The sequence below is a fragment of the Eublepharis macularius genome, chromosome 9, assembly GCF_028583425.1.
Source record: "Eublepharis macularius isolate TG4126 chromosome 9, MPM_Emac_v1.0, whole genome shotgun sequence".
NCBI classification, from domain to species: domain Eukaryota; kingdom Metazoa; phylum Chordata; class Lepidosauria; order Squamata; family Eublepharidae; genus Eublepharis; species Eublepharis macularius.
The window spans coordinates 78,011,737-78,036,675 of NC_072798.1; the positions used below are offsets into that span (position 1 = coordinate 78,011,737).

The 24,939-nt window shown below is 39.2% G+C and overlaps 1 protein-coding gene across 1 annotated transcript in view; it reads left to right on the plus strand.

Moving 5' to 3' along the window:
- Positions 1-24,939, plus strand: part of MET (MET proto-oncogene, receptor tyrosine kinase) — a 123,601-nt gene that overhangs the window by 75,108 nt on the left and 23,554 nt on the right. The window contains exons 4-10 of the mRNA XM_054988695.1: positions 1,554-1,688; positions 5,354-5,527; positions 13,714-13,874; positions 15,379-15,481; positions 15,597-15,733; positions 18,346-18,507; positions 19,419-19,518. Coding sequence (XP_054844670.1) covers positions 1,554-1,688; positions 5,354-5,527; positions 13,714-13,874; positions 15,379-15,481; positions 15,597-15,733; positions 18,346-18,507; positions 19,419-19,518 — 972 coding nt within the window. The remainder of the gene's footprint in view (positions 1-1,553; positions 1,689-5,353; positions 5,528-13,713; positions 13,875-15,378; positions 15,482-15,596; positions 15,734-18,345; positions 18,508-19,418; positions 19,519-24,939) is intronic.

Sequence of the window (24,939 nt, forward strand, 5' to 3'; positions counted from 1 at the left end):
GGTGTAAGACAATATGATCCAAAGCAGGGTATACAAATGCAAATTTGCAAAGATTTGAAAACAAGCAGATATCAAAGGAGTTGTTTACATCCCCCCTCTCCTCCTCCCCCCCTCCCCTCCCCTCTCCTCCTCTATATTTGACCAGTTTCCTTCTGCCCTCCATGCATCTGACGAAGAGAACGTGATTCTCGAAAGCTTATGCTACAATAAAATTGGTTAGTCTTAAAGGTGCTACTGGACTCTGTTTTATTTTGCTACTACAGACTAACACGGCTAACTCCTCTGGATCTTAGGGAGAGAGGCGGTTTTGTAGATATGAGGGACCAAGGCCATAAAGGGCTTTGTGGTTGATAGCCAAAACCTTGAATTGAGCCTGAGAACTGATGGGTAGCCAAAGGAGTGACTGTGCAATGGGAGGTAATATGGATACTCTGCCTAGGTCTTGATAATAACCGAGCTGCAGTGTTCTGCACCAACTGGAGTCTCCAAGTTGACTTTAAAGGGAGACCTATGTAGAGTGCATTCCAATAGTATAGGTTGGATGTTACTGTGGCATGTGGCCAGATCGTTCATGTCAAGTTAGGGGCCATCTTCTGGGCTATGCTGAGTTGGAAGAAGGATTTTTTTGCAGTTGCAATAACTTGTTTCACTAGCAGCAGTGCTGGTTCCAGTATCCTAAACTCTTAGTCAACTGAACCCCAATGAAAATGGGGAACATAATGTCCTTTAAGAATTCTGCCTTTCTAACAAACATCACTCCTGTATTGTCTCAATTCAGTTTCAGTTTATTTACTTTCAGCCATTTGACCACAGCTTTCAGGCAGCGATCCAGACTTTAGCAGCCTAAGGACCTCTATTTACATTTAAAATTTTATACAAACCCTAAGCCTATTGATATTTACTTTAGTGTAATCTTGTATAGAATCCATGGATAGCATCCCTGTTATTGACACAAATGGCACAGCACCTCCTGGTACCTAGGTATTATACATGTCTCCTTGCCTCCTCCCTCCCCGTCCAAAACTGTGTCTCAGTTGAGTTCAAGAACTAGTCTGCCTCTGGTATACACCCCTTGTGGAGCATTTGGAACCTCAGACTGAGAATCATAGCCATACATAAGCAATAGTATGAAATAAAGTAACTCTTTAAGTATTACAGTAAGACTTACTAATGGCTGTTTCTGCTAGTCTTTTAAAAAATAATGAAAATACCTTACTCTGTCTTTCAATTCACACATGGAATCCTCAAGGTGGCTAACAGCGAGATAGCAACAAAACCATGACATGTGAATATCACTAATAATAACCAGTGTAAATCTTCCTTTACTTTTTTCCAAGTATGATGCAATGTAAACATATTTCCTAAACCATGGATTTCATTGTCTTTTGGGATCATAAAGAATTGTTGTATGTACATGTGTGGCAGGGCTGGGGAGAGATCCCTAGTGTTTTGTATTGCATTGTATTGTTAGAACAATAATTATAGAAATGTTGTGCTGAACGGTATGGATTTAAATAACTTGATGTCTATTTATTTGTAACATTCTTTTTTAGATAGTGATTTCTCGTTCAGCACACACAACACCATATGTGAATTTCCAGCTAGATTTTCATCCTGTTTCTCCAGAAGTTATAATTGAAAATTCGCCCGGCGATAATGGATATATCTTGGCAGTCACTGGGAATAGGGTAAGAACTTTATAATACTTTCTACTACTGTATTTACTAATACGGACTCAGAGAGGCAGCTTTATATAAGGCTTACTGCTAGAATTACCACGCTTGCATTATATAAGCTGTGTTTCACAGCCCTCTTTGAATTTTTGTTTGGTTTTTGTTTGTTCTGCATTTTGCTCTCGATTGTTCAAAGGTCCATCACTGGTTTCTGAGTTTTACGGATGGGAACCTAAATCTGACTGAATGTAACTTGCACATGAGTGTCCAGCCGATTTTTGTAGCTCAGCTGGATTTCCAGCCCTAACATTATGTGCTTTTCTAACAGTGCCGTTCTTAACAAGAGTTCAGTAGTGCGATCATTAGAAGAATGGGCTTAAGAAGAGTGCAACTCTGCTTAGGACTGGACTGTAGGTTGTTTTCATAAGAGATCTTAAGCACACTTTTTATTCTAGAAAGCTGTGTTTGTTTTTAATGCAAGGTAGACATTTGAATATATATATATATGAGATGAATATCCCCGCCCTGAGCCTGTCTAACGGGGAGGACGGTCTAGAAGTGTAATAAAATAATAAATAAATAATAATAAATAATAATAGTCTAACCAGAATGATGTGCATTTGAATTATGGGAAATGCAAAAGCTCATTTAAGTGTTGTTAGTGAAAAAGGCCTACTGTCTGTGTTAAGTCCTGTAACTGGACCAACAAGGTTCGTGTTATTTAAAGCACTGTACAAAAAAAAAAAATCCTTTGCAGCGTTTTCAGGTTCTTGTGTATATTGTTTGTTTCTTCAGATCTTTTTTGCTCTGACCCAGGAAGTAAGTAAATGAATATTGAGAATTGTTTGAACATGAGAAGTATGATGCAAACCAGCAAAAGAGAGGAAATGCAAATATAAGGCTGACACCTTTCTTTTTCTTCAGAGCAGGCTGCTGTGAACTAAAATACACAATGACTTGAGTAAAAGAATGGAGCTTAGAATTTCCTGGTCTTTGTTAGTTTGTATTAGTCTTAATGCTATTTAAGCAGATTTTCATGGTTAGAAAAAGAGCTTAAACTGTAGTTGACTTGTTGTGGTATAATCAGTAGTTCTTAATTGCTCTTTGACACCATGCCCTTGATATAATCTTGCCTTTTAAGAACTTCATATATATTAGTATGAACTGAGCATTATTCTTGTTTTCAAGAAAGTAGCTAGAAACAAAATGGCCAGCACCAGCCATGTAACATTGGATTAGGCTCTGGTCTTGTAGTGACACAATATTTTTTACCCCCCCCCCAAAGTTACTGATTCACAGTTGCACTTTAAATATACAGCTTTTGGTCTTCACAGGCAAGAAATTCTATGGTATGCTTAATCCCAGGGGTTTCCAATGTGTGTCACCTTGACCCAGTGTCCAGTGTCTTCCCCGCCCAAGTCAGGTTTCCGATCCAGACTTTACTGTGTGATGCTTCTCCTGGACCCAGTTCAAGGTTTTGGCTATCATATACAAAGCCTTGGTCCTTGATATCTCCATGCCCACCTCTCCCCCTATGCTCTACCATAACAGTTTTGCTCATTGGAGCAGGGCCTTCTCCAAGTGCCATCCTGTTGCACTCAAGGGCGAATCTGGTGTTTATGGCACATGAGCCTCCAGAATGCACAGCACAATGAAAAGCAACCGAAACAATTGCTGCGTCCAGGACAGCGCCTGATGCTTTACTCTACCCAGGAGTCCTGGGGTGCACAGATGTAATCGCAAACAACCAAGGCAATAGATAAGAGCAAAATCACAAACCAGTACAGAGCCAGAAAACTGAAGTTTCTGTCTGAAAAGTGAGGTGGGGGAGGAGATCTAAAGTTCAGAGTCCAAAGCTAGGGAACCAGGACAGGAGACAGGGACTGGGTTTCTAGCTGGAAAAACAAGCACAGATTAGCAAGACAAAATGCAAGGCAGCAAGCAAAGTAAAATCCTCTTTTTACTGAGTGAATCAGCTCAAAGAAGGGGTGGTGACAAGGTTGCTTCCACAACATACCCTGCCCAGTGTATGCCTTTTATCTGCCTAATTAGCTGACTCATCCCTGAAGCACAGGTGTTGGGCTCTGCCTCTAAATCCAACTGCTCAGGAGGGTGTAGAGCCTGATTCTTCCATTTCCTCAGAGGAGGAGGTTGGCTGGCTCACGACACATCCTACAAATGGGCAAAATCGACAACTGCCGATACATGTGCATTCTCTGTTGTGGCCCCCACCTTATGGAATGGCCTGTCTGATGAGGGTCCCATGATTCTGACTTTCCACAAACTATGCATAATATTATTCAGGAAAGCTTTTTTACACTGGTAATTAGGGCTGTATTGTAATGAAAAAGTTTAAGAAATATGCTTTGGTAAAGGAATAGAGACTGTGGACTACACTACTGCATACAGTACGTATTATCTGTTAATGTATTATGATCCAACTATGTAATTTCTGCATCATTTATAGTGAAATCCTAATGCTTATACTTTGTTTCAGCTCCATTTTCAGATTTCTGCTTCTTTCTGCAGTCTAAGCCTTATTGCTCTGTTCATTGGAAGTACCATACTCTTGTTTGTGTTTGACCTACTCTGTGTAATCTCCCTTTAGTCTCAGTGAGAAAGATGGACTATAAATAATGTAAATAAATAAATTATTGTATTTACTACTGTTTGAATGATCACTTATCCTGGGTATGAAAGACAATTGAGTCAAGAGTTTAATTTTGTGTTTGTTTAAATATGCCAGAGTACTCTAGTCTCTGATTCACCTGTTCAAAATAATTAACATGCTAGATGAAGTTAGGATACGTTATCTTGGCTTAAAGAAATCCTAAGTATGCTTTCTTGGGAGTAAGTTCCATTGAAAGAGAATTGGATATAGGATCAGACTGTAAGCGAGGGGTCCCCAACCTTTTTGACCCTGTAGGCACCTTTGAAATTGTGATACAGGGTGATAGGCACAACCACAAAACTGCTGCCACAGGAGGTGGCGCCAGCCACAAAATGGATGACAAAGGAGTCAGAGTCACATATACAGAAGAAATCCAAGTTCAGGGGAGAAGAGGGGTAAAAAAATACACTGAGATAGAGGAGGGAGAAGAATAAAATCAATACTGTGTTGGCAGCTGCTGCTGAAACAGCATTATTTTAATCTGCATGGTCGGTTGGATCTCCAGTGGCCAATCCGAAGCCCTGCTGGGCCAAAGCCCCACCTGGACCTGCCCACTTTATAAAAACATTTGGTGGACAACAGAAAAGATATTGGCCAGTGCCATGGCACTCATGGGCACCACTTTGGGGCTCCCTCTGTAAACTAGTATGTACTTATTACACATATGCATTAAAAAGATATAGTACTGATGCATAAGGCTAATCTTTCAACAGTGCACTAGTAATCGCGTGTCCTGCATAACCTGTATTGAAACGAATGGGAGTTGTACAAGAGCACTACTGTATACTTGGGCCACTCTTGTTGATGTCAACAGAGCTATCATGGAAGGCTTCTTTTATCCGTCAAAGAGTATAAACCTTGAGAATTGTCATGGCTAATAATTATGTAAATAAGACGGTAGCTCATTCAAATATGCTTTGTGTCAGGGAAGTTATTACTGACTTCCCTGACCTGTATGAATTCTTTACTAACCAATTAAGTGGTGTTTGTGTCACTTTTCTGTCATTAGATAACAAAGATTCCCCTAAACGGACCAGGTTGTTCTCATTTCAATACCTGCAGTCAGTGTCTTTTGTCACCTGCCTTCATGAAGTGTGGTTGGTGTGGTGATCGATGTACGCGATCTGGGGAGTGCAATGTTGGAGAGTGGACACAAGAGACATGTCTACCCAGACTCAATGAGGTAAAGTTATTCTTAAACTACATGAAACAAATTATTGTGAAACGAATATTTGTGCTATTTGAAAATTCTGTTATGAATTGTCTTTGAGATAATTAGTTCATGGAACAAATGTCTGTTTTTCATTTGCTGAGGTCCTGTTGTTAGATTCTCAAATCTTCTCAGTTCTCAAAATGCAGTATTTTATCACTGGAGAATGACATTCCCCCACGCATACTGAGACCACCGCAGTAAAAGTGATTGTACAAATATCACAGGCCTCCGTTGTTTCTGTAACATGACAAATATTAAACAACACAGTTCTCATCCTTCTTGCCTACATCATGTTGTAACCTAGGGATAGCTAATTTCTTCAACTTTGGTAGGACTGAGTGTTCCCTAATTAAGATATTTAGAGACAGAGGCCACTTGGCAGTGACTTTCTTTCCCAGGTTGGTGAAGAAGGGATTCAATTCCTTCTTCTCCTGTCAGGCTGAACAAACTGGCCAGCCTGGCACTGGTGCACCTCTCATCAGAAAATGGAAGATGGAAGCCATAACTGCTGAAGCCTCTGGGGCAATATCCTCATGTATCTGGGTTACAACTGACTAGCGCAGAAGCAGTTAGCCTTATTCTCAAGTCTTGCTGACTAGTGCTAGCTCATTCAAAGAACCTCATTAAGCACTGGTACGTGCTTCCATCAGGAAATAGGCGATCACCTAGATGGGTGATCAAGAACAACTCACTGGCAACTCACTAGACAACACTGGCATATTATGAGAGGGAACGCTCATGTACCTTACTCCAGCAATAAGTCCTAAATATGGAGACACATTAAGTGTGAGTATGGCAAACAGATCCTAAGTCCACTCATTTCAGTTTTTCAGGATTAGGGGGTCTAGTAACATCCATGCCTTTTTGGGATGAGAAGTCTGAAATAAGGATGACTTGTTCATTCTTGGTGGAAAAGTCATCACAGTTTCCTATATTGTTGGAAGATAAAACATTCTCCCCCTCCCCCAAATGTACCAATATGTGTAATGACTGTTGCTAGAATTTTGTTGGTTTTATGATTCTGTGTTGTAATTGGTTTTTGTAAGCTGGCCTGAACTTACAGAAGGGACAGAATTCAGTTTTCAAATAAACAAACAGCTGTCAGTTCTGGAGACATGTTTGGTCATATGCCTTTTAAAGTGCCTCCTTTTCCTTTATTGCTTCCCAGCAAGTAAAGACAGAGCCTGCAGATTTGCCCTTGGGAAAGGGGGACAACTGGAAGCTACTTTCAAGTGGAGAAAGTGAACTCCCACCCCCCAAAAATGAACAAAATTACCAAAATGAGTAAAAAGCTTAGTAGCCCTTTGCTGTTTTCCTTTAGCTATGGTTATTGCAAGATTTGTACAGACCGTCTCTGCATGTAACCAAAACGTTTTGCATTAAGTGTGACATAGTTAGGAAGATCTAGTTTCTCTGAGTAGCAATGACACTTGTAAACACACACACACACTTTTGTGCTTTGGGGCTATTGTTGTGTTTACATGGCTGAACTGGTAGGAACAGAATCTCGAAAGTAAAATAGGAACAGATCTTGAAATTACCAAAAACCAATTTTAAAGCTTGGCCACTTGTAAAATAGTGTCCAAAATAAACCTGTAGAATAAAATGAGTCTGAATGAAACTTTTTTCAAATGATATTAAAGTACAAGGGGGGAAGCCCCCACCAACACAAACTATGACAAGCCATTACAAAACAATAATATAATATAGCTATTACAATGGATTACAACTGAGTTTTGAATTCAGAAATTAGTGAACTATACTTCTACCGAAGTGTATGTTCCAATTTTATACACAATTTTGTATGTACAATATACACAACTTTATATATACAATACACAGCACTGAAGGGAAATCTGTCTCTTGCAAGTGAGTGCTTTATGTTCGCTTTAAGTAAGAGCTTGTGACTAAATGGGATAGAAGTCAAGCCCTAAATAACTTTTAAATTATGAAGTCTGATTCATAGTTACATTAGGCCCCTTTAAGTTGTTCATGTAGTGTAAACGGACCTTGGAGTGAATGTAAATCATATTTAAAACCACATTAAGGTCCCTTACCTCTGCCAGGGCAAGGGTAACAGATCTGAGTTCAACTGAGAAGTCAGTCTATGATTCTGCGAGGTCAGTATGAAGTTATTCACAGCAATACAGTGCAGTTCACTCTTTTTAAAATCACACATACATGTTTCTGTTATATCTGTATTTTCACTTACACAGCGTGCTTTTTAAAGGCACTGACCTCCTCACAGTCAAATTTTGTAAATATGGTGTTCTTGCCAAGCTAAGTGAACACACTCCTTAAGTTCTTGCACTATGCTATGCTTTCTCAAGAGTAGTTTTATGTGAGGTTAGTGACTGAAAAAAAATTATTTCTCAGTGTGCAATTGGATTGATTTAAAGCCTGTGTTCATATGCTGTGTGTGTAAAAGTGCAACATTGATAAATGGCAAAATATACTAATAGCTTGTGCTGTAACATGGGCAAGTTTGTGAATTTTGTTTCTAGAAGGAAGAAAAATAATGTAGCTGAGTACCTAAATCCTTTATGGTTGCTAGTTGCTAAGGCTGATTTCACGCTTTGCTGGACCGTGACAGTTGGCATTACTACTAAATTTTTTTTAAAAAGATTATTCATCTTTGGCCTATTTCTTTAAACCCATGCACATTAAATGTAGCAAAGAACTGTGGCTTTTGTTCTGGTTTCCACCAAATGGATGACAACCTGCTTTGCGTGACATTTGCAGTAGAATCTGAAAATCCCTTAATTTATATAAGAGGAACAGAGTGATTAAAATATGTTAAATGATACTGTAGTTTTGAAGCTGAATACAAAGAAGTAGCTGCCGAGCTCACAGAGAGTCAGGGGGTAATATTCTCTTTGCTGTTTGTGCAATAAGAACATTGCCCAGCATTCTACAGCATTGAGTTCCCAGTGGCATAACCACCCCATCTGTGGCAGATACAGTTTCTAGGCCCGTGTTGATTTTTAGATGCAGTGCAGTAGGCTTAAGGCAGTTATGGAAAAGGGACAATTGATGTGAATTTGCTGATCTGCAAGCTCAAGACTACTTTCAAGACTGAAAAGATTTCACTAAAAGTAAGCAGAGACTAATTTAAAATCTGAATCCTTTATCAGTGAAAAATGTAGATTATTTTTGCCTCCCTTACAGTGAACAAGTCTGGGATCAGAGTACCTGAAGGACCACCTGCTCCAATATACATTTTCCTCATTATTAAGATCTTGTCCAAAGTCTGTGCTTCCTTGTTTGGGGAACTTCACCTCAGCACCCATTTGCTTGCACTTATATTGCTGCCTTCTAAGTGGCAGGTGACACTGTTCTTGCTTTTGGTGTCATGTCCTCTTGTCGAACTCTGACAGGAGATTTGGCAGATGGTAGTCCACTGAGCAGGCTGGAATGGTAGCCATAAGCAGAAGTAACATATTCATTCTTTGGTCAGCCAGGAATGTCATGTAATGTTTCTTTTATTTATTTATTTATCCTGCCTTTCCGCCCTCATGGAACCACCTCACAGAGCCACCAAAGTAGCTAATAAATTAAAAGAAATTAAAATCTCATCTTAAAAAATATTAAAATCAGCATGCAAATGCATCATTAAATCAATTTCCACCAGAGTTTAAAATGAATACAAAAAAGGAAAACAACAGTTAAAACATTGGGAAGGCTGAGGGAATGCCAGATGAAGCTAAAAAGTCTTCACCTGCTAGTAGAAGACAGCAACAGAAGGGGACAGGTGAAATTTCATTTCGTGCTGATGATTTTTTATTATGTTTTGTTCTTAGTTTGTGTTTATAGATGTGTATTTTTTTTGCTCACATATTTATAAAAATCATTGAGGGCCCAGTGGGTTTATAGGTGAAATACAATTATTTAGGTAAATAAACATATCACATAGCTCAGAGGAAAAATTGCAGGAACTCTGAATGAATCCCACTTTTGTATCCTTGGCTTTAAACAGTCCACTGTTTTTCTTGAAGTATTTCATCACAGTGACAATAAAACTCAGCTGTAGCAGTGGGCCTACAAGTATTCACAGTCTTTCTCTCTAAACAGTAGATTTCCCCCCAAACCATCCCAAAGCATTCTGAATATTGCCATATCATATATGTACAGATATGTATGATTGAAGGTTTTTAAGTAAAAAAACTGCCCAGACAGTTTTGTGTATGTTTGTTTAGCATTCAGCTACGTACTTGTTTGGCTGTGTGGACATGTCTTGGAAAACTGGGCTAAAACTAACAAAATGAATTTCAACAGAGATAAATGTAAAGTACATTTAGGTAAGAAAAATCAAAGGTACACTTAGAGAATGGGGGAGACTGAACTTGGCAGTAGTACATATAAATAGGATCTAGAAGTCTTAGTAGATCATGCACTGACTATAATTCAGCAGTGTGATGCTGTAGCTAAAAAGGCAAATGTGGTTTTGGGCTGTATCAACAGAAGTATAGTGTCCAGATCACGTGAAGAGGTGGTATCACTTTGCTCTGGTTAGACCTCACTTGGAGTACTGTATACAGTTTTGGGCACCACAGTTTAAGAAGGATGGTGACAAGATGGAACGTGTCCAAAGGAGGGCAATGAGGGTCCTTTTCGCACTGGGACTTTAAAGCATTTAAGTATCTGTTCTGCTTCCCATGTTTGCAGGAGTTGCATACTTGCAAGATAGTCATGGGATGCAGTACTGATGTTTGTCCTCAGTATCCCCAATTCCACCCCCCCCCCCACGGACATACCACGATGCTCATTTAAAGCTGCTGCCGAGTTACATCTGGCCCAATTAATGCCAGTGAGAACTCTATACTCCCCTTCTGCTTCTCTTCTCCCCCCTCTCCTTTTCCCCAGGAGCTGATTGGTCTGTGCAGAAGTAACCACTACCACCCTCCTCAGCTCTCTGAACTCCTTTTTGGCCCCTTTTTTTTTAGTAAAGCGAGGTAAGGGTCATAAGGCTGCTTCTCTGTTGGCTTCCTTCCTCTAGAGTATGCAAGCACTCTCTTATTTTTTTTTCAAAGCCAGGAATGATTCCTAACCTTGCTGCTTATTCCTTGCTGGCTTTAAAAGCCAGGGAAGGGTTAAATGGCTGCTCTTCCCTTCCTCCCTTGGGGTTTGCACACACACTTTTTTTTTCAAATGCAAGAATGGATTGTCAGGTTGTAACATTGTAACCTTACTGCACATTGCTCCTGGCTTTAACAGTCAGGAAAGGATTACATGGCTTCTTTTCCCTCCCAGGGGATGAGGCAGCAGCATTTTAACCCTCTCCTGGCTTGGCTTCAAAAAGAAATAAATGAGAGTGGAACAAGCAGGAAAAGTGCATGTTTCCCCCCAGAGCTCCACCACCAATGGCCTCTCCAGTGGGTACAGGACAGCCCAATTAGGACAGCCTGGAGAGGAGGCAATTGAGGGGTTGGACCTGAAACAGTGGGTTAAAATTAAAGAAAAAGAGTTTTTGGCTAAACATTAGGAAGAACTTCCTGACAGTTGTAGCAGTTCCTCAGTGGAACAGGCTTCCTCGGGAGGTAGTGGGCTCTCCTTCCTTGGAGGTATTTAAAAAGAGACTAGATGGTCACTTGACAGCTATGATGATTCTCTGACTTAATAGGAATATACACAAATCAGGAGGGAGAGCATGAAGCGATGAGCCAGTGTCAGGCTCTTGTGGCCCTTTCTTACATGCCCAGGGTAATGCCAATCGCCACTTTTGGGTCAGGAAGGAATTTTCCTCCAAGTCAGATTGGCCAGGGATCCTGGAGGTTTTTTTGCTTTCCTCTGGGCATAGAGCAGGGGTCACTGTGGGAGGTGAAGGAGGGAGATAGCTCTGAATTTCCTGCATTGTGCAGGGGACTGGACTAGATGAGCCTTGAGGTCCTTTCCAGCTCTATGTTCCTGTGTGGCTAATTATTGCTTATGCCAGTTTATGGAGCCATTGTTAGTCAAGATGAAAAACAAGGTAAAAGTACACTGGAAAACATGGACAGATGTTACCAAGCAGACAGTCTTGTTATGGAACAAAAAATAAATGCTGCAGTAGTAGTTCTTAAAACTATGATAATAATGACATACTTTGTAAACCACTCTGCGTGGGTTTTAAGTCATCCTGAAAGGCGGTATATAAATCAAATGTTGTTGTTATTATTAGTTCATATTAAAAAAGCAGTTTGTCTTATTTTTCTTTTCGCTGGTACTTCTGAACTATAATGTTATAAAGAATGTCTAAAGCTTTTGTTATAATCCATCATTTCATGTCTGCACGGCACAATCCCTTGTTCAGATAAGGTACTACTGCCATTAACCTGGGTACTGAGTAAGCAACCACCCTTTTCTCTGGTGTCTGCCAGCCAAGTTGTGGGAGTAACTTTCTAAGAATTTTGTAGCATCTACAAGTAAAACCATGCATTAAGTCTTGTCTTCCTTCCCACATGAAAGAAACTTGTTAGTCCTGGTAAGTTTGGCACTTCAAAAAGAAAACAAGCTTGCTTACATGCAGAGTGCTCTTGAAGAATAGTGCACTATGTCACTCCCCTGCCCATCATTTTATTTTGCGCCCATGTGGCACAGCCCATTCAGAGCAATAAGTTTGAATCTGAACTGAGAAAAGAAGGTAACTGACAGAGGAAAAGATCTCTTCATAGTACTTGGCACAGATGTTAAAGGGTTTTTATCAGTAGGCCAATCCGATTGGCAGTCAATATGTGTGTCATGTGTGGATATACAGTGTGCATTTGTTGGTCAATCTTTCACAGACTTAAGCATAAGCAAGAGAATGTTTATTTGCAGCCCTTGAATGATGAGAGCTTTATTTATTTAGAAATTTTGTTTGCTACTTTTCATTAAGACAAGAATAATGTTGAAAAAGAATCCGAAAGCACGCTTCTGTATCCCACTTCTGCATCCCCATTTTATCCTCCTAGCAGCCCTCTGGTGACTGCTCTAAAGCGCCCTGGTGAATTTCATGGCCAACTGGGGCTTTGACCCCAGATCTTGCTGGCCTGTTCAGCGTTCATGAATACTGCTCTGGCTTTGGATGTGCTTCTTATTATATGGTTTAATTTGTGCAGGATGTGCACAATACCTGCCTTTCCCTTAGCATTTTATTTCTTAAATCCTTCTAGTATTAAGCTTAAGCAGATGAACTTTTTTAAAAAATGTGCCACTATTACTGGAAGTTCAAAGAGGCTAGTAACCTGAGCATTTTTGCTAGAAATGTTCCTTTCAGATGCAGCATGAAGCAGCATTCATGATGAAAGGCACAATTGTACTATGTATTAGCGGTGGAATATCTATCACTGTAAAAGATTAAGCCGAAGACACTTTGGTAGTTCCATCGCAAGCATATGTTAAGTCTTTTATTCTCTGGTGAGGGTTTGTGATGTTTGTGAAGTTAAATGGAATTGTTAAAAGCCATTGTAAGTCCCAAAGCATTGCCAGATTTTTATTGACAGTCTTCACTGAATTTTGTACAGCTTCTGCAGTATTCATACATTTTTTCCCACCATTGTTATATTTACAATATACAGAAGGTTGTTGAGGGTGGGAGGAGGAAGATCATTTCCTTTTTTAGATTGTCAATTGCTGTAAGGTAGGTTATTTTTAACTTGGAAATTTAGAAGTAACTAAATGATAACGATTCATCCAAAGCTGAGGCGGCGTTAAATTTGTGGCTTCCAAGGCAATATTTGATTTAGATGTCTTGTGAAGCCACTATTGCCACAAATTCCTGCCTTTCATCAGACTGCTGAAATAAGTTACATCGTCATTCTGAGATTCTATTATTCACTTTCATGCTTCTAATAAAATAAGTACATTGTATTCTTTTACGTACCGCGAGAAAGACATAAAAGACACGCTAAAGGTGTATTAAAAAGACTATTACAATGCAGAGCTTGTTCAATACCCCCAAACATAATCATTCAGAGCTTTCTAGCAGCTGCTGGATTATTTATTGCTACTGTCTGAGGAAGCTCATACTGTGATCAATGAAAGGTGAGGAACAATTAAGATAAAGGATAAGGCACTTCCCAGTAGAATTTTTTTTCCTTTCATGATTGTTTTCCTTTTTAAAAACACCTTCAAAGCCCATCAGAAATTTAAGTGTGTTACTGGGCTTTCCTCCCTCCCCAACCCCTCCCCTGCTTTAGATTCTTCCAAGAAATGTACCTTTTGACGGTGCAACTCGACTGACATTATGTGGGTGGGACTTCGGATTCAGCAAAACTAACAAATTCAGTTTACAAACCATGTCGGTTCTTATCGGTGGACAACGATGCATTCTGGATGTCAAAGCAAGTGACAAAAACAAGTAAGACATCAATACTCTCTTTGAAGCAAATATTGCCATGCGGGAGATGGTACAAAGCTCCCAGCAACTGGGATTGTCCATTTATTGTTCAGTGCATGTCTCTGCCATCTTGATAGGCAGCTCATTGCCTAAGGCAGTGGAAGCTTGCACAGCTTCCAGTTTATGATGCTTACTCTGTTACTTCTCAGTAGCTCTGAAGTTTCTGTTCCATATGAGAACAGTCTGTGTAGGGATGGAAGAAGTTATCTAAAGATGCAGAATTAACATTCCGAGTGAGGAAGTGTCCTGGTAGATGCTGGTTCTTCAGGAATGGCCCTGCACTTCCCACAGGAAGCTAGTGACATAGGCTGTAGATCTTGACAGACCTTGCACCCGCCCTAGTCATATAGTTAGAGTACTATTGTGTGCTAAAGCTCCAAGCTCACTGCTCAGGTGGGAAATGCTGAAAGCATGAATGCAGTTCCTGGAATCAGTGTTAGATCTGTTCTTCATCTTTGGTGGGATGTATTAACCCAGTGATGCACAGCATGGTGCCCACAGATGATTCTAAAGATCTCAAGGGGTATCGTTTTGGCATTTGCAGGGAGCACCCATTCAGATGCTTGGCTTGGAACCTCCCGAGATTTTGCAGTTATCTCCCATGGCAGCTTCTGTAGTGTGATGGGCCCTGCCTCCCATGGCAGTCCATTTTTGTGGTTGTGACCACTGCCCTTTCACAAAGTTGTAAAAGTGCACATAGGCTTAACTAAGTCAGGTATTTCTGTCTGATCTCCGCTAAACATGAACTAAATCTCTGCTTATAGCTTTATTATACTGGTCATTACAGATAATTCCCCGAAAAGGTTGGGAAAAGTTTGGCACAAATGCAATGTGGTCGAGGTGCCGAAGTAATCTGTCTGGTTCCTGTCAGTGCTTACAGTTGACCCTGTCCGTGCTAGCTGTCTGTCAGATGGTGGCAATTAGCAGCTGCTCTGGAGTCCAGATCATGCATATTTGCAGCGTAACTCCCTCACAAAAATGTAAGAAGTGTCATAGTTTATGGTGATAATCTGGCAAAGCAGCAAGAATGATGTCAACATAAGCATTCATTTGCCACGACAGGCTGAGTATCTTAGCCTCAGACCTTTTGATGCGTTTCCAATAACATCCTAATGCATTATCTTCATTTTGTGATGCTCCTTGGGAAAATTAAGGTAGTAAATACTGTTCTTTGTCAGGTAGTTTGCTACCATAATCTCTGTTAAAAGAAGAGCTTTTGAAAAGGAGTGAAATTCTGTTTGGATCAGGGCTTACATGGCTCCCTTCTTCCCTTTTGTTCTCACGATAACCCTTCGGGGGCGGGGGAGGGGGAGCAGATCTAGCCCAAGGTCACTTCATGAGGTTCATAGCCATGCAGTCCTAGCTCGGCACTCAGACCACTACACTGTACTGTCTTTTATTGTGATCGTGTGCAATTCTGTTTTCTGTGTAATGTAAATAAAAATAACATGTCCTTTTCTTGAAGACTGGAATGTACTGTTGGTGCTGTCAGGAATCCAAGCTTTAACGTTTCAAGCACTGTTTCAAATGGACATGCTAATATTTCCTTCAATACGTTCTCTTATGTGGTAAGTGTTCATGGTTAAAAATTCAATACTGAAACTATTTCATTATGCTTTTTATTCTTAATACAGTTTGTAAAGATTAAAAAAGCAAAATATTGGATTATTTTTTCTTTTGCAGAATCCGATAATAAGAAGTATCTCACCCAGCTATGGCCCAAGATTTGGTGGGACATTGCTGACATTAACCGGGGAATACCTCAGCAGTGGGAATTCTCAAGAGGTTTTTGTTGGTGAAAAGCAGTGCAATTTAACAAGGTACAGTACATTAGGGAATGTTTTTACTTTTATTAAGGTACAGGGTATCGGAACATTTTTGTGTCATGTGCTGCTTTTATCTTTTTTATGCATTTGCAACTTGTTATTGCTTTGTTAACTACCTTGAAATAAGGTGGGATATAAATAGCCACATTTTAAATAAACGAACAAACAAGATGTTAACTTGACTTCAGATACTTTGCTTAGCATGATTCTTCAACATAATGATGAAATTTAAATTGGTAGCGATAAGGATAGTATTTGTAAAGCGTTGGGTATAATTTACTTTTACTTCCTAACAGTTAAAAAAGTTGCTCGATCTTGTATTAAAAAATCAGATCGAACCATATTTAAATAAATATGTAAATTCAAGTTTGTTATCTGTAGTGGGAACTGTTATGACAATACAGAGGACAGATTATCTATTTATTTAAAACATGTGTATGCTTTCTCTGCTTGAGGCATCTAACAAAGTAAAATAATAACGCAAACTCATTAAAACAAGAAATGTAAAAAATACTATTATAAAAAGACATAGAAACAGAAGTTTTAAAATGGCCTTCAGGCTAGAGGTAGAGCATATAAACTATAAACAGCTTAAGAAAATGAAACTTAAAGTCTAGGTGAAGATAAATATTTTGGTCTGTCACCTAAAGCTGAATAAAGTAGGTGCCTGGTGAGCTTGGAAGGGACATTCTGAAGGCAACATGCAATCCCTGAAAAAGTTCATCTCTGCAAGAGGGGAAATAAAACAAAGGGTCTCTCTACACGAGACACCTGAAACGTGAAGAACATGTGTCAGGAGACGCAATGTTAGCCGGGAAGGGTAGTTTTAAAAGACAGAGCCGGCAGCAGGGCAAAGGCTTTGCTATGCACTGGAGCTGTGTGAAGGGGCTGTGAAATGCCAGAAGGGAAACTTCATCCCATTATAACCTCTCCAGGTAAAAGCCTGGCTCTGGAAGGCTGCTGCAGCCCATTTCCATTCTTCACTGCCCTCAGGTTGACACTGACAGAGCCTTCCAGGAGGCAAAGATGAAATTAACAAACCCTCTGAGGAGCGATCTCTGCTGGCTTTGTCTTTTAAAACTACGCTTTCTGGCTAACATTGCATCTCCCTACACTTGAGGAATGTGTTGAGGCATTTTGGGTAGAGAGACTCACAGAAAGCAGGGTTTGGAAGAGGATCTTAACTGGTGGAGTGGAGGATAGTACAGAAGCAAGCATTCTTTCAGCTATCTTGACCCCAACCTAGAACCTTAAAGGTAAGAACCAGCACTTTGAATTGTTCCCAGAAACAAACTTATTCTGGAGGGAGTATGATAAATTTAGGGTCCTTCCAGACCCTCGGGTGGAAAGGCAATATAAAAATATTTTAAATAAATAAAAATAATTTATATCTTAATTTGATTTTACCACATTTTGTCAATTTTGTAGTTAGATGGGCACCACAGGTAACTATCACCCTACCAAATATAGAAATTACTGACTGGTTACCTCATAATTTTTCTGAGCCTTGATTGAAGATAATTTATGTTATCTTAGGCTCTGGGGGAGCGATGATAGATGATTTGGGGACTACAGGTGCGTCTGCAAAAAACAAAGTTACTTTTCTCTTCAGGCAGACTGTTTTCCGGACTAATGAATGCATTGTTAGCAAACTGCAATTCCTCGTAATTCTTCCTCCTCACAACAGCCCTATGAGGTAGTTTAGGCTAAGAGTGTATGACTGGCCCAAGGTTACCCAGCAAGCTCCCGTGGCAGAGCAGAGATTTGTGCCTGAGTTTCCCGGATCCTAATCACATGCTCTAAACACTACATCATGTTGGCTCTCTTAGATCATCATACTATATAAAAGACAAGCTGTGTTGGCGATGACTCACTTTTCATCCTCATGCAGGTGCATTGCCAATGATTCAGGCTTTGAGGCCGCTGCGAAGCGCCCACTTGCCGCTGGAAGGAGTGCTCAGCCCATTGATTTGCTGGGCCTCCTCATGGTGGCAAGCAGGTGCTTCGCAGCAACCTCCAGGCCAGAGCGAGAGAATGCTGAAGGGAAGAAGACCGGAATACAAATATGGAAAAATAAAAAATAAAAAAATTACCAACAACAGTTTTCTACAGCCGGTTGTATTTTTTCACAGAACCGGCTTTGTTGCTAGTGTATAAATATAAATTGTTCTCATCAAGCGTACTTTCCTTTGCTTGATGATCAGCACCTTTTCAGCAGGTTAATATTGTTGTTTTTAGTCTGTCTGTGAGTATGGCCAGAATATATTGGCAAGGCTATTAAACTCAGAGGCCAAGTTAAAAGAAGCATTTTTTTCTGGACAGAACCCTTGATTAATTCAGTGCCAGGTTTTAATTATTCAGAAGCAGTATCTTACAGCAGTGCAAAACTTTTAAAACAAGGGAAAATTCACCTGTCCCGGTACATGGATATAATGTTTGCATCTGGTTCTATACATTTCTGTGGATATTTGTATTGCTGCATTTTCCTATAAAGTCATATATAGTCCTATAAAGTCATAAGCTTATTTAGGAAATGTGCTGTATGTATTCTTTGCTAGTGATTGTAGAAAGCATTAATTCTTATTCTATGGCTTTTTCTTGTGTAGAGTGTCTGACACCACCATAGAGTGTTACACCCCTAAACAAGGAGACCAGTCAGAGTGTCTTGTGAGAATGAAAATTGATGCAGTCTTTCGTTTTGCGGGTCAATTTATATACAGAGAAAACCCTGCTGTTTATAAAATTTATCCAGCCAAATCCTTTCTGAGGTTAGTGAAAGTTTCTGTTGTAGGAATGGCAATGAATGAGGGAAGAATGGCACTACTGAAATCTGTCAAAAGAAATCTGACCCGTGAGTTTATTATGGTCTGAGAAGGTAATACCTTCCAAAGGTGAAAGGGGTTTTGTTGACAATTCTATAACGTTATGGCTTAGATTTCTTTTTGCCTGCATCCTCAACTGCTGACCCACGGTGATTCCACACAGGTGCTGCAGTATATGTTAGAATGGGTGTTTGCATAATGGCCCGTGACATACATTATTATTCTAACATATGAAATTCCTTTTTTAATATTCTTTTGGTTTGAATATTCTTTTTGGTTTGAATATTCTTTTGGTTTTAATATTCTTTTTGGTTTGAAGTTTAGGGGGTACAGGTCTGGGTTATGATTAAGATTAGTCACTGTGAGCCTAATGTTTTGTCCTTGGTCATGTTAACTCTGCAGAGGGCACTAATAATATAAAAATTGAAAAAATGTTTGTGTAATAATATTTTAAACATTTTAAATGTAGCATATGAAGGAAAACCTACTCAAAATTAAGAGAGATTCCAAATGCTGTAATCATCATACATGTTCATTAAGCAGTTTTTATCTGATAATATCCAAAAAAGTATACATACCGTTGCCAAACCCCAGGAGAAAAACGTCCCTTTAATAGAGCCTTAATGTGTTGAAACAGGCAGGCAAAACTTGTCATAGTAAATAACATTACTTGGTAAATAGCAGGCAATAGAGCATTAAACCTCGATTAAAGGAACAGCACATCTTTTTTTCTCCAGGTACTTGGCAACCAAGTATTGCTATTTGTTGAAAGTTAAAGTCTAAATACTAATTGGTATTCTGAATTGGTATTTAATTATTATTTTAACTTTTATTTTATTTGTTTTACTTTTAATCAGTGGTGGAAGCACAATTACAGCCCAGGGAATCAACCTGAATTCAGCATTCTCCCCAAAGATGGTTGTAACAGTCCCTAAACTGCACAGGAACTTTACTGTGGTGAGTCTGTAGAATAAGTAGCAACAGATGGGCTTTAAAACAGAACTCTTCAGTTTCTTTCTATCCTGGAAACTCACTGGACATTGAGGCAGGTTTCACAACTATTGTTTTGTTAGACTTTTGCCATTCTTTATGCTTCAGGCAAAATACCTCCCTTTTTTGGTTTTATTCTTCAAGATATATTCTTCAGTTATAAATAATTGCTGTATTTAAACATCAGGCCAGAATCTTCTGCAAAACTGTTTGGCAGGAGGGGGGGTGGGATCATGTTCTTGGTGCTGGCCAATCAGTGCAGTGAATAGCCAGTTGTTACTGGAAGCTAGCAGAACCATCTAGGTTAGATTACTGCGATGTGCTCTACTTTGAAAAGTGTTTGGAAACTTCAGTTGGTGCAGAATGCTGCAACCAGGATATTACCTGGAGTGGGTCATCGGGACCATGTCACTCCAGTCTTGGATCTACTACACTGGCTCCTAGTCTGTTTCCAGACACAATTCAATGTGCTAGTGTTGACCTTAAAAGCCCTGCATGTTTTGGGACCAGCATACCTGAAGGACTATATACTCCCCTATGAATCTACCCAATTGCTATGGTAATCTTTAGAGGTTCTACTTTGGGTGCCAACACCTTCTGAGATTAGGCAGGTGGTAACCTGGGAGAGTGACTTTTTTTTCTGTTACCATCTTCTGCGAGCAGATGAAGAGGTTTTTGTTTTGTCTGGTGTTCTGTCAGTGATCTCTCTTTCTTGACCTGTTTTTAATTGTACTTTTTATGTATGTGTATTTTATTGTATTGAATCTGTATTAGTTTTAATTGTTTAAATGATGTACTTTTCTTTGGTTTTAATGGTTTCTAAGAGGCATTTTGTTGTTATTACTCTATTAGCTTCCTTGATGGCCTTCAAAAGGACAGAAAGGCAGGGTATAAATTTTGTAAATAAATTAAAAAAAATTTCTGGAGCTCAATCTTGAAAAAGATTAGATACCCTGACAAGATCATAATGGGGGTTCCAGATTACACTGTCTTCTTTGTATGTATCCCTGTTTGTGCTCCAAATTTGAAAGCATCTGTTCTGGAACTCTGTGGCAATTGGGAATAGCTCCCTTGGCTTATGAAATATACATGCGAAAGAACCAGAAGCAAAATAGTTAACCATGAGAATAATTATGGTTCTACTATCCAATTCAGTTTTAATGCATGCAAATATGTCTGAGACAAATATTTCTTTGAAATTTGGTGAAAGGTTAATTTCTATTGTCATTTTCTTTGTGTATCTTCTAATTGCTAAAATGACTGAATAGACTAATGATGACCTGCTTTGCATTGAACTTGTCAGAAAATGAAGTAGCTTGAATAGAAACTTTGGTTTCCTTAAAGACTGTAGAAGTGTTTGATGAAGTATTCAGCTAATTGGGAGGCAGCACAATGCAAACTTATGTGTCAGCTTAGTTTCCAGATACCACAGAAAATATTAAACCCAGGCCAGTGTGATGATAAATCATTTCAGTCATGTGAGGCTTTGTGTGTCAGAGAAGATATTTTATTCTGGAGAGATACATATGGAGAACAGAGAAGCAAATAGTTTATTCATTCATATATTGAACATGTAGCCCATGTTTCTATATATATGCTCAGGGTGACTAAGAAAATAGAGACCTGTGGGTTGATGCTTCTCTCCACAGTGGGAAGTTGATAAATGGCTGCAGTAAGGCTGTTCTTAGGCCCTCCCTCTGGTGACAATATGACCCCCCCCCCTTCTGCATTGTGTGCCTAACTGCACATCTATTTGTTTTCTCCACTTTCTCTCATATTATGCTGAAAAGGATATGGTCAAAGAAAGGTATCTTTTAATTTCAGCACTATCACATCTGTATATGTAATTAATACTATGACTGCAGGTGCTGCTATCTATGCATGCGCATTTGAAGAAAAGCACACTGGTAAAATGGACCTTGCCCGTTTCCCCAGGCACCAGTGGGGAGGGGAGTAGCAAAGGAAATGTCTGTGCTAGAACTTTCACCGAAGTTGGATAGCAAAGGAAATGTCAGCTGTATGTAGTAATGAAAAAGAAAATCTAATAAGAGAGCTTTGACTTTTAATTGTGACCAAAGAGGCACTAACAACTTGGTTCAGACATAATGCAAAACCATTTTTTATTTTAACTATAGTTAGTTTCTGAAACGAAGATTTACTTTTCCAGATAATCTCTCAAATCTTGGTTTGCTTTGACAATTTCTGGTTTAATTACATTCACTCTGTAGCCAGGGAAGCATTGCTAAAGAACAAACCAAGTTTAAGCCAGTATATCTCTGTTTGCCGATTGGATAAAACCATACTTATGGCTAATTCAATTAATAAAGCAACTTCAAACCACAGTTTCAGTGGAGTGACCCATATTCAGACAACCACACTAGCTATAGTTAGTATAATTAAAGTCTGGTTTCCTGTAATGTCTGAATCTGAGCCATTTTCAGTCACTTCAAGCAGCTGGACAAGTTAGTGTCAAAGAGTGGGCCTTTTTGGTAGTTTAAGGAGTGGAACTCCCATCCCAGGGAGCTTGCTTGGACATTTGAAAACTTTTATGGGCCAGGTAAAGACATTTTTAGTCTTCCAGGCATTTGTAGAGATTTTTTTCAGTTGTTCTGCTTTTATCTCATATTTTTTACAGTTCTCTCCTTCATGTTATGTTGGCTTTGGGTGGTTTAAAATCTGATTTTTTAAAAAAAATCTGGTACTGTTTCAAATTATTTGTATTTGCAGTTTTACTGGTTTTGATGCTCTTTTATTGTAAGCCATCTTGCAGATATTTATATGAAGAAATTAGGTATAAACATTTTAAAACAAATACTGAACAGGGAGACTAACAAGATTAATGTTTAAATTGCCATTCCCAAATGTGCACCAGTCTGCAGGGAAGAACAGTGGGTGGGTGACTAAAAATACACTTAGGGTAGAGAGCACCATTCACACTTAAAATGAAAACAGCAAGGCTGAGCTGTAATTGTAAATCTACTTTCTTGTGTGGTGATCAGTTAATTTTAAATACCTGATATAGAAATGTATTGAAAACTACTTTATCTTTCACACATGCTCACTGAGAACGGGAGAGGCTCGAAAGTACTCCAAGTGGCACGTGTGAATTCTTAGTCAGAAAGTCTTCCCGTTGTATATGTGCATCTCCCTAAGATAGTGCGTTTTTCCTTTCTGTATTCTATTTCCAAGAGCCTAGTATTGATCTCCTCCACATCTTGCCATTCAGCACAATAAAGCATTAGCATCTTAGATTCTGTGGCAAAGGCCACTTATCCTCTGGGTTTTCCTGATGGCCCAGAATTCTATAACATGCCAGCCTTTTACCCCTTGCTTTATTTAGGTCAACCCTTAGGTGATGCCTTAAAGCACATACAGTGCCTTCCACATTTATCCTGCTGTTGAACGAGTTAGAGAAAAATCAGCTTAGAACCCTGACGGGTCATGTTTGCATTCATTGCCTCATAGGTCACAATTAGTGTTGAGCAGGGATACATCTCCCTTCATGTTGTAAATGACATTAATTTTGTGGGAAAGGCTGTGTTCTTCAAGCCCATTTATATGCTACACAAGATGCCAGCAATACTCCTTGGAAATGATTCCCATTTGCATTGTTAACAAGTGAATGACAGCACCTGAAAACTTTCATAATAGATGCCTTTTAAAGCCAAATTAAAAAGCCAGCATCTTAATTTAGCTTGGGCTTGATTGAATTATGTCTTTTTTCCTCCCTCATAGGCTATCAATCTTGTATTTCATGAAAAGTCTCATATTTTTTTCAATTACTAAAGCTAATTTTGAAGCAAAAATGTCATCTTAAATTACATAACAGTAAGGGCAATACAAATGCAATTTCTGTTGACCTTCCCAATCAGTTACATTGCATCACTTCTAAAGAGTGTTATTAGATTTTTTTATCATTCTCTGAAAGCATCCTTTTCAGAGACTTCCCTGATAAAGTAAAGAGCTATAGACCCTGTTCCAACAGATGCCCACAAACTAGGTTATGAAGGCTACTATTATTCATTTAAAGGACATTGGTACTCTTCAGTAGATAAGATGTGCAATGGATTAACACTAATTGCATCAGTATAATGATTGCTTGAGACTTATTTTGATGTACAAAAATGTTTGTCTCTGTGTATATATATAAACATTATAGATTCCTTTAAACAGGCTAGAGAAGTATTTAAATGGAGATATTAATAGACACAAAAAATTGATTGAGGCTACTGCAGTGAATATCGTAGCATTTACAAGCATCACTCATATTTTTATCCTGACCTTCCTCCAAGTAGTTTAAGGGGCTGTATGAGTTTTAATGGTGTATTTTACTGTTATTGGTTTAAAATGCCTGTATTTCTTTTTAATATTGTATTATTGATTTTAATGTTTGTATTTTTTTATAAGCTGTAAACTGCCTCAAGCACCAGGCATGGTGGACAGGCGGTATGTAAGTTGAATAAATAAAATAATAAATAATCACAACAACCCTATGAGATTAGAAAGAGCGTATGCGACTGGCAGAGGATTACCAAATGAGCTTCATGCCTGAGTGGAGGTTTGAATTGTACAGTGCAGTCCTTCGGACAGAAAAGGTTGAGTTTTCTGAACACAGCATATGGTCATAGAAAGCTCTGGTGCAACATAAGCCTGGCTCTTCTGAGCCTCACGGTTTATATAGTACGAGAGTTTACTTTCTCGCCCTCCTTCAAATGTATGATACAGTAACTCTGCAACAATTTACTTAGGACAGTGAAAGAAAAATTCATTCCTGCTGCCAGTTTTGAATTTGAGGTGCCCATAGTGTTCTTGGCAATGGCAAGGAATGTTTCGTCCATTGTCTTACCTAAATTATACTGCTGGCTTATTTCCCTGGTTGCTCCCGTCTGAATAGAAGCCCACAGTCCCGTACTGTTCCCTTTGTGCTGTTCTGTCAGATAAAAAGAATGGAAGGGGAACAGAATTTCCCAGAGGCGTGTGCACTAATAATCTCAAATTAATTTGTGGCATGCCCAAATGAGGTCAAATAAAGGTGGGTGGAGGTCACCTCCTTTAATCTGCATTAGAATATCTAATTTGGTGATGGAACAGTGGACATAGGTCTAGAATCTGTACATTCTGTGTTGCATATGCTGCTGCTGCTGCTTTTTTCTTTTTCTTTTTGCCTTTCTTGCAAACTGGTTACAGGCTTTCTTGTCCATTAGGTGGATGAACAAGTTTTTAAAAAAACCAAATAAAACTACATCAGTCTGCAATGTGTAACTTTATATAAGCTGGGGATAAACTGTAGACTGGTTTTTTTCCCCCAGTTCTCTAAGATGCACACAGCAATGTTTGGCTTACAGGGAGGAAGGAGAGATCCCAGCATGACCGAGTGCCTAATTGCAG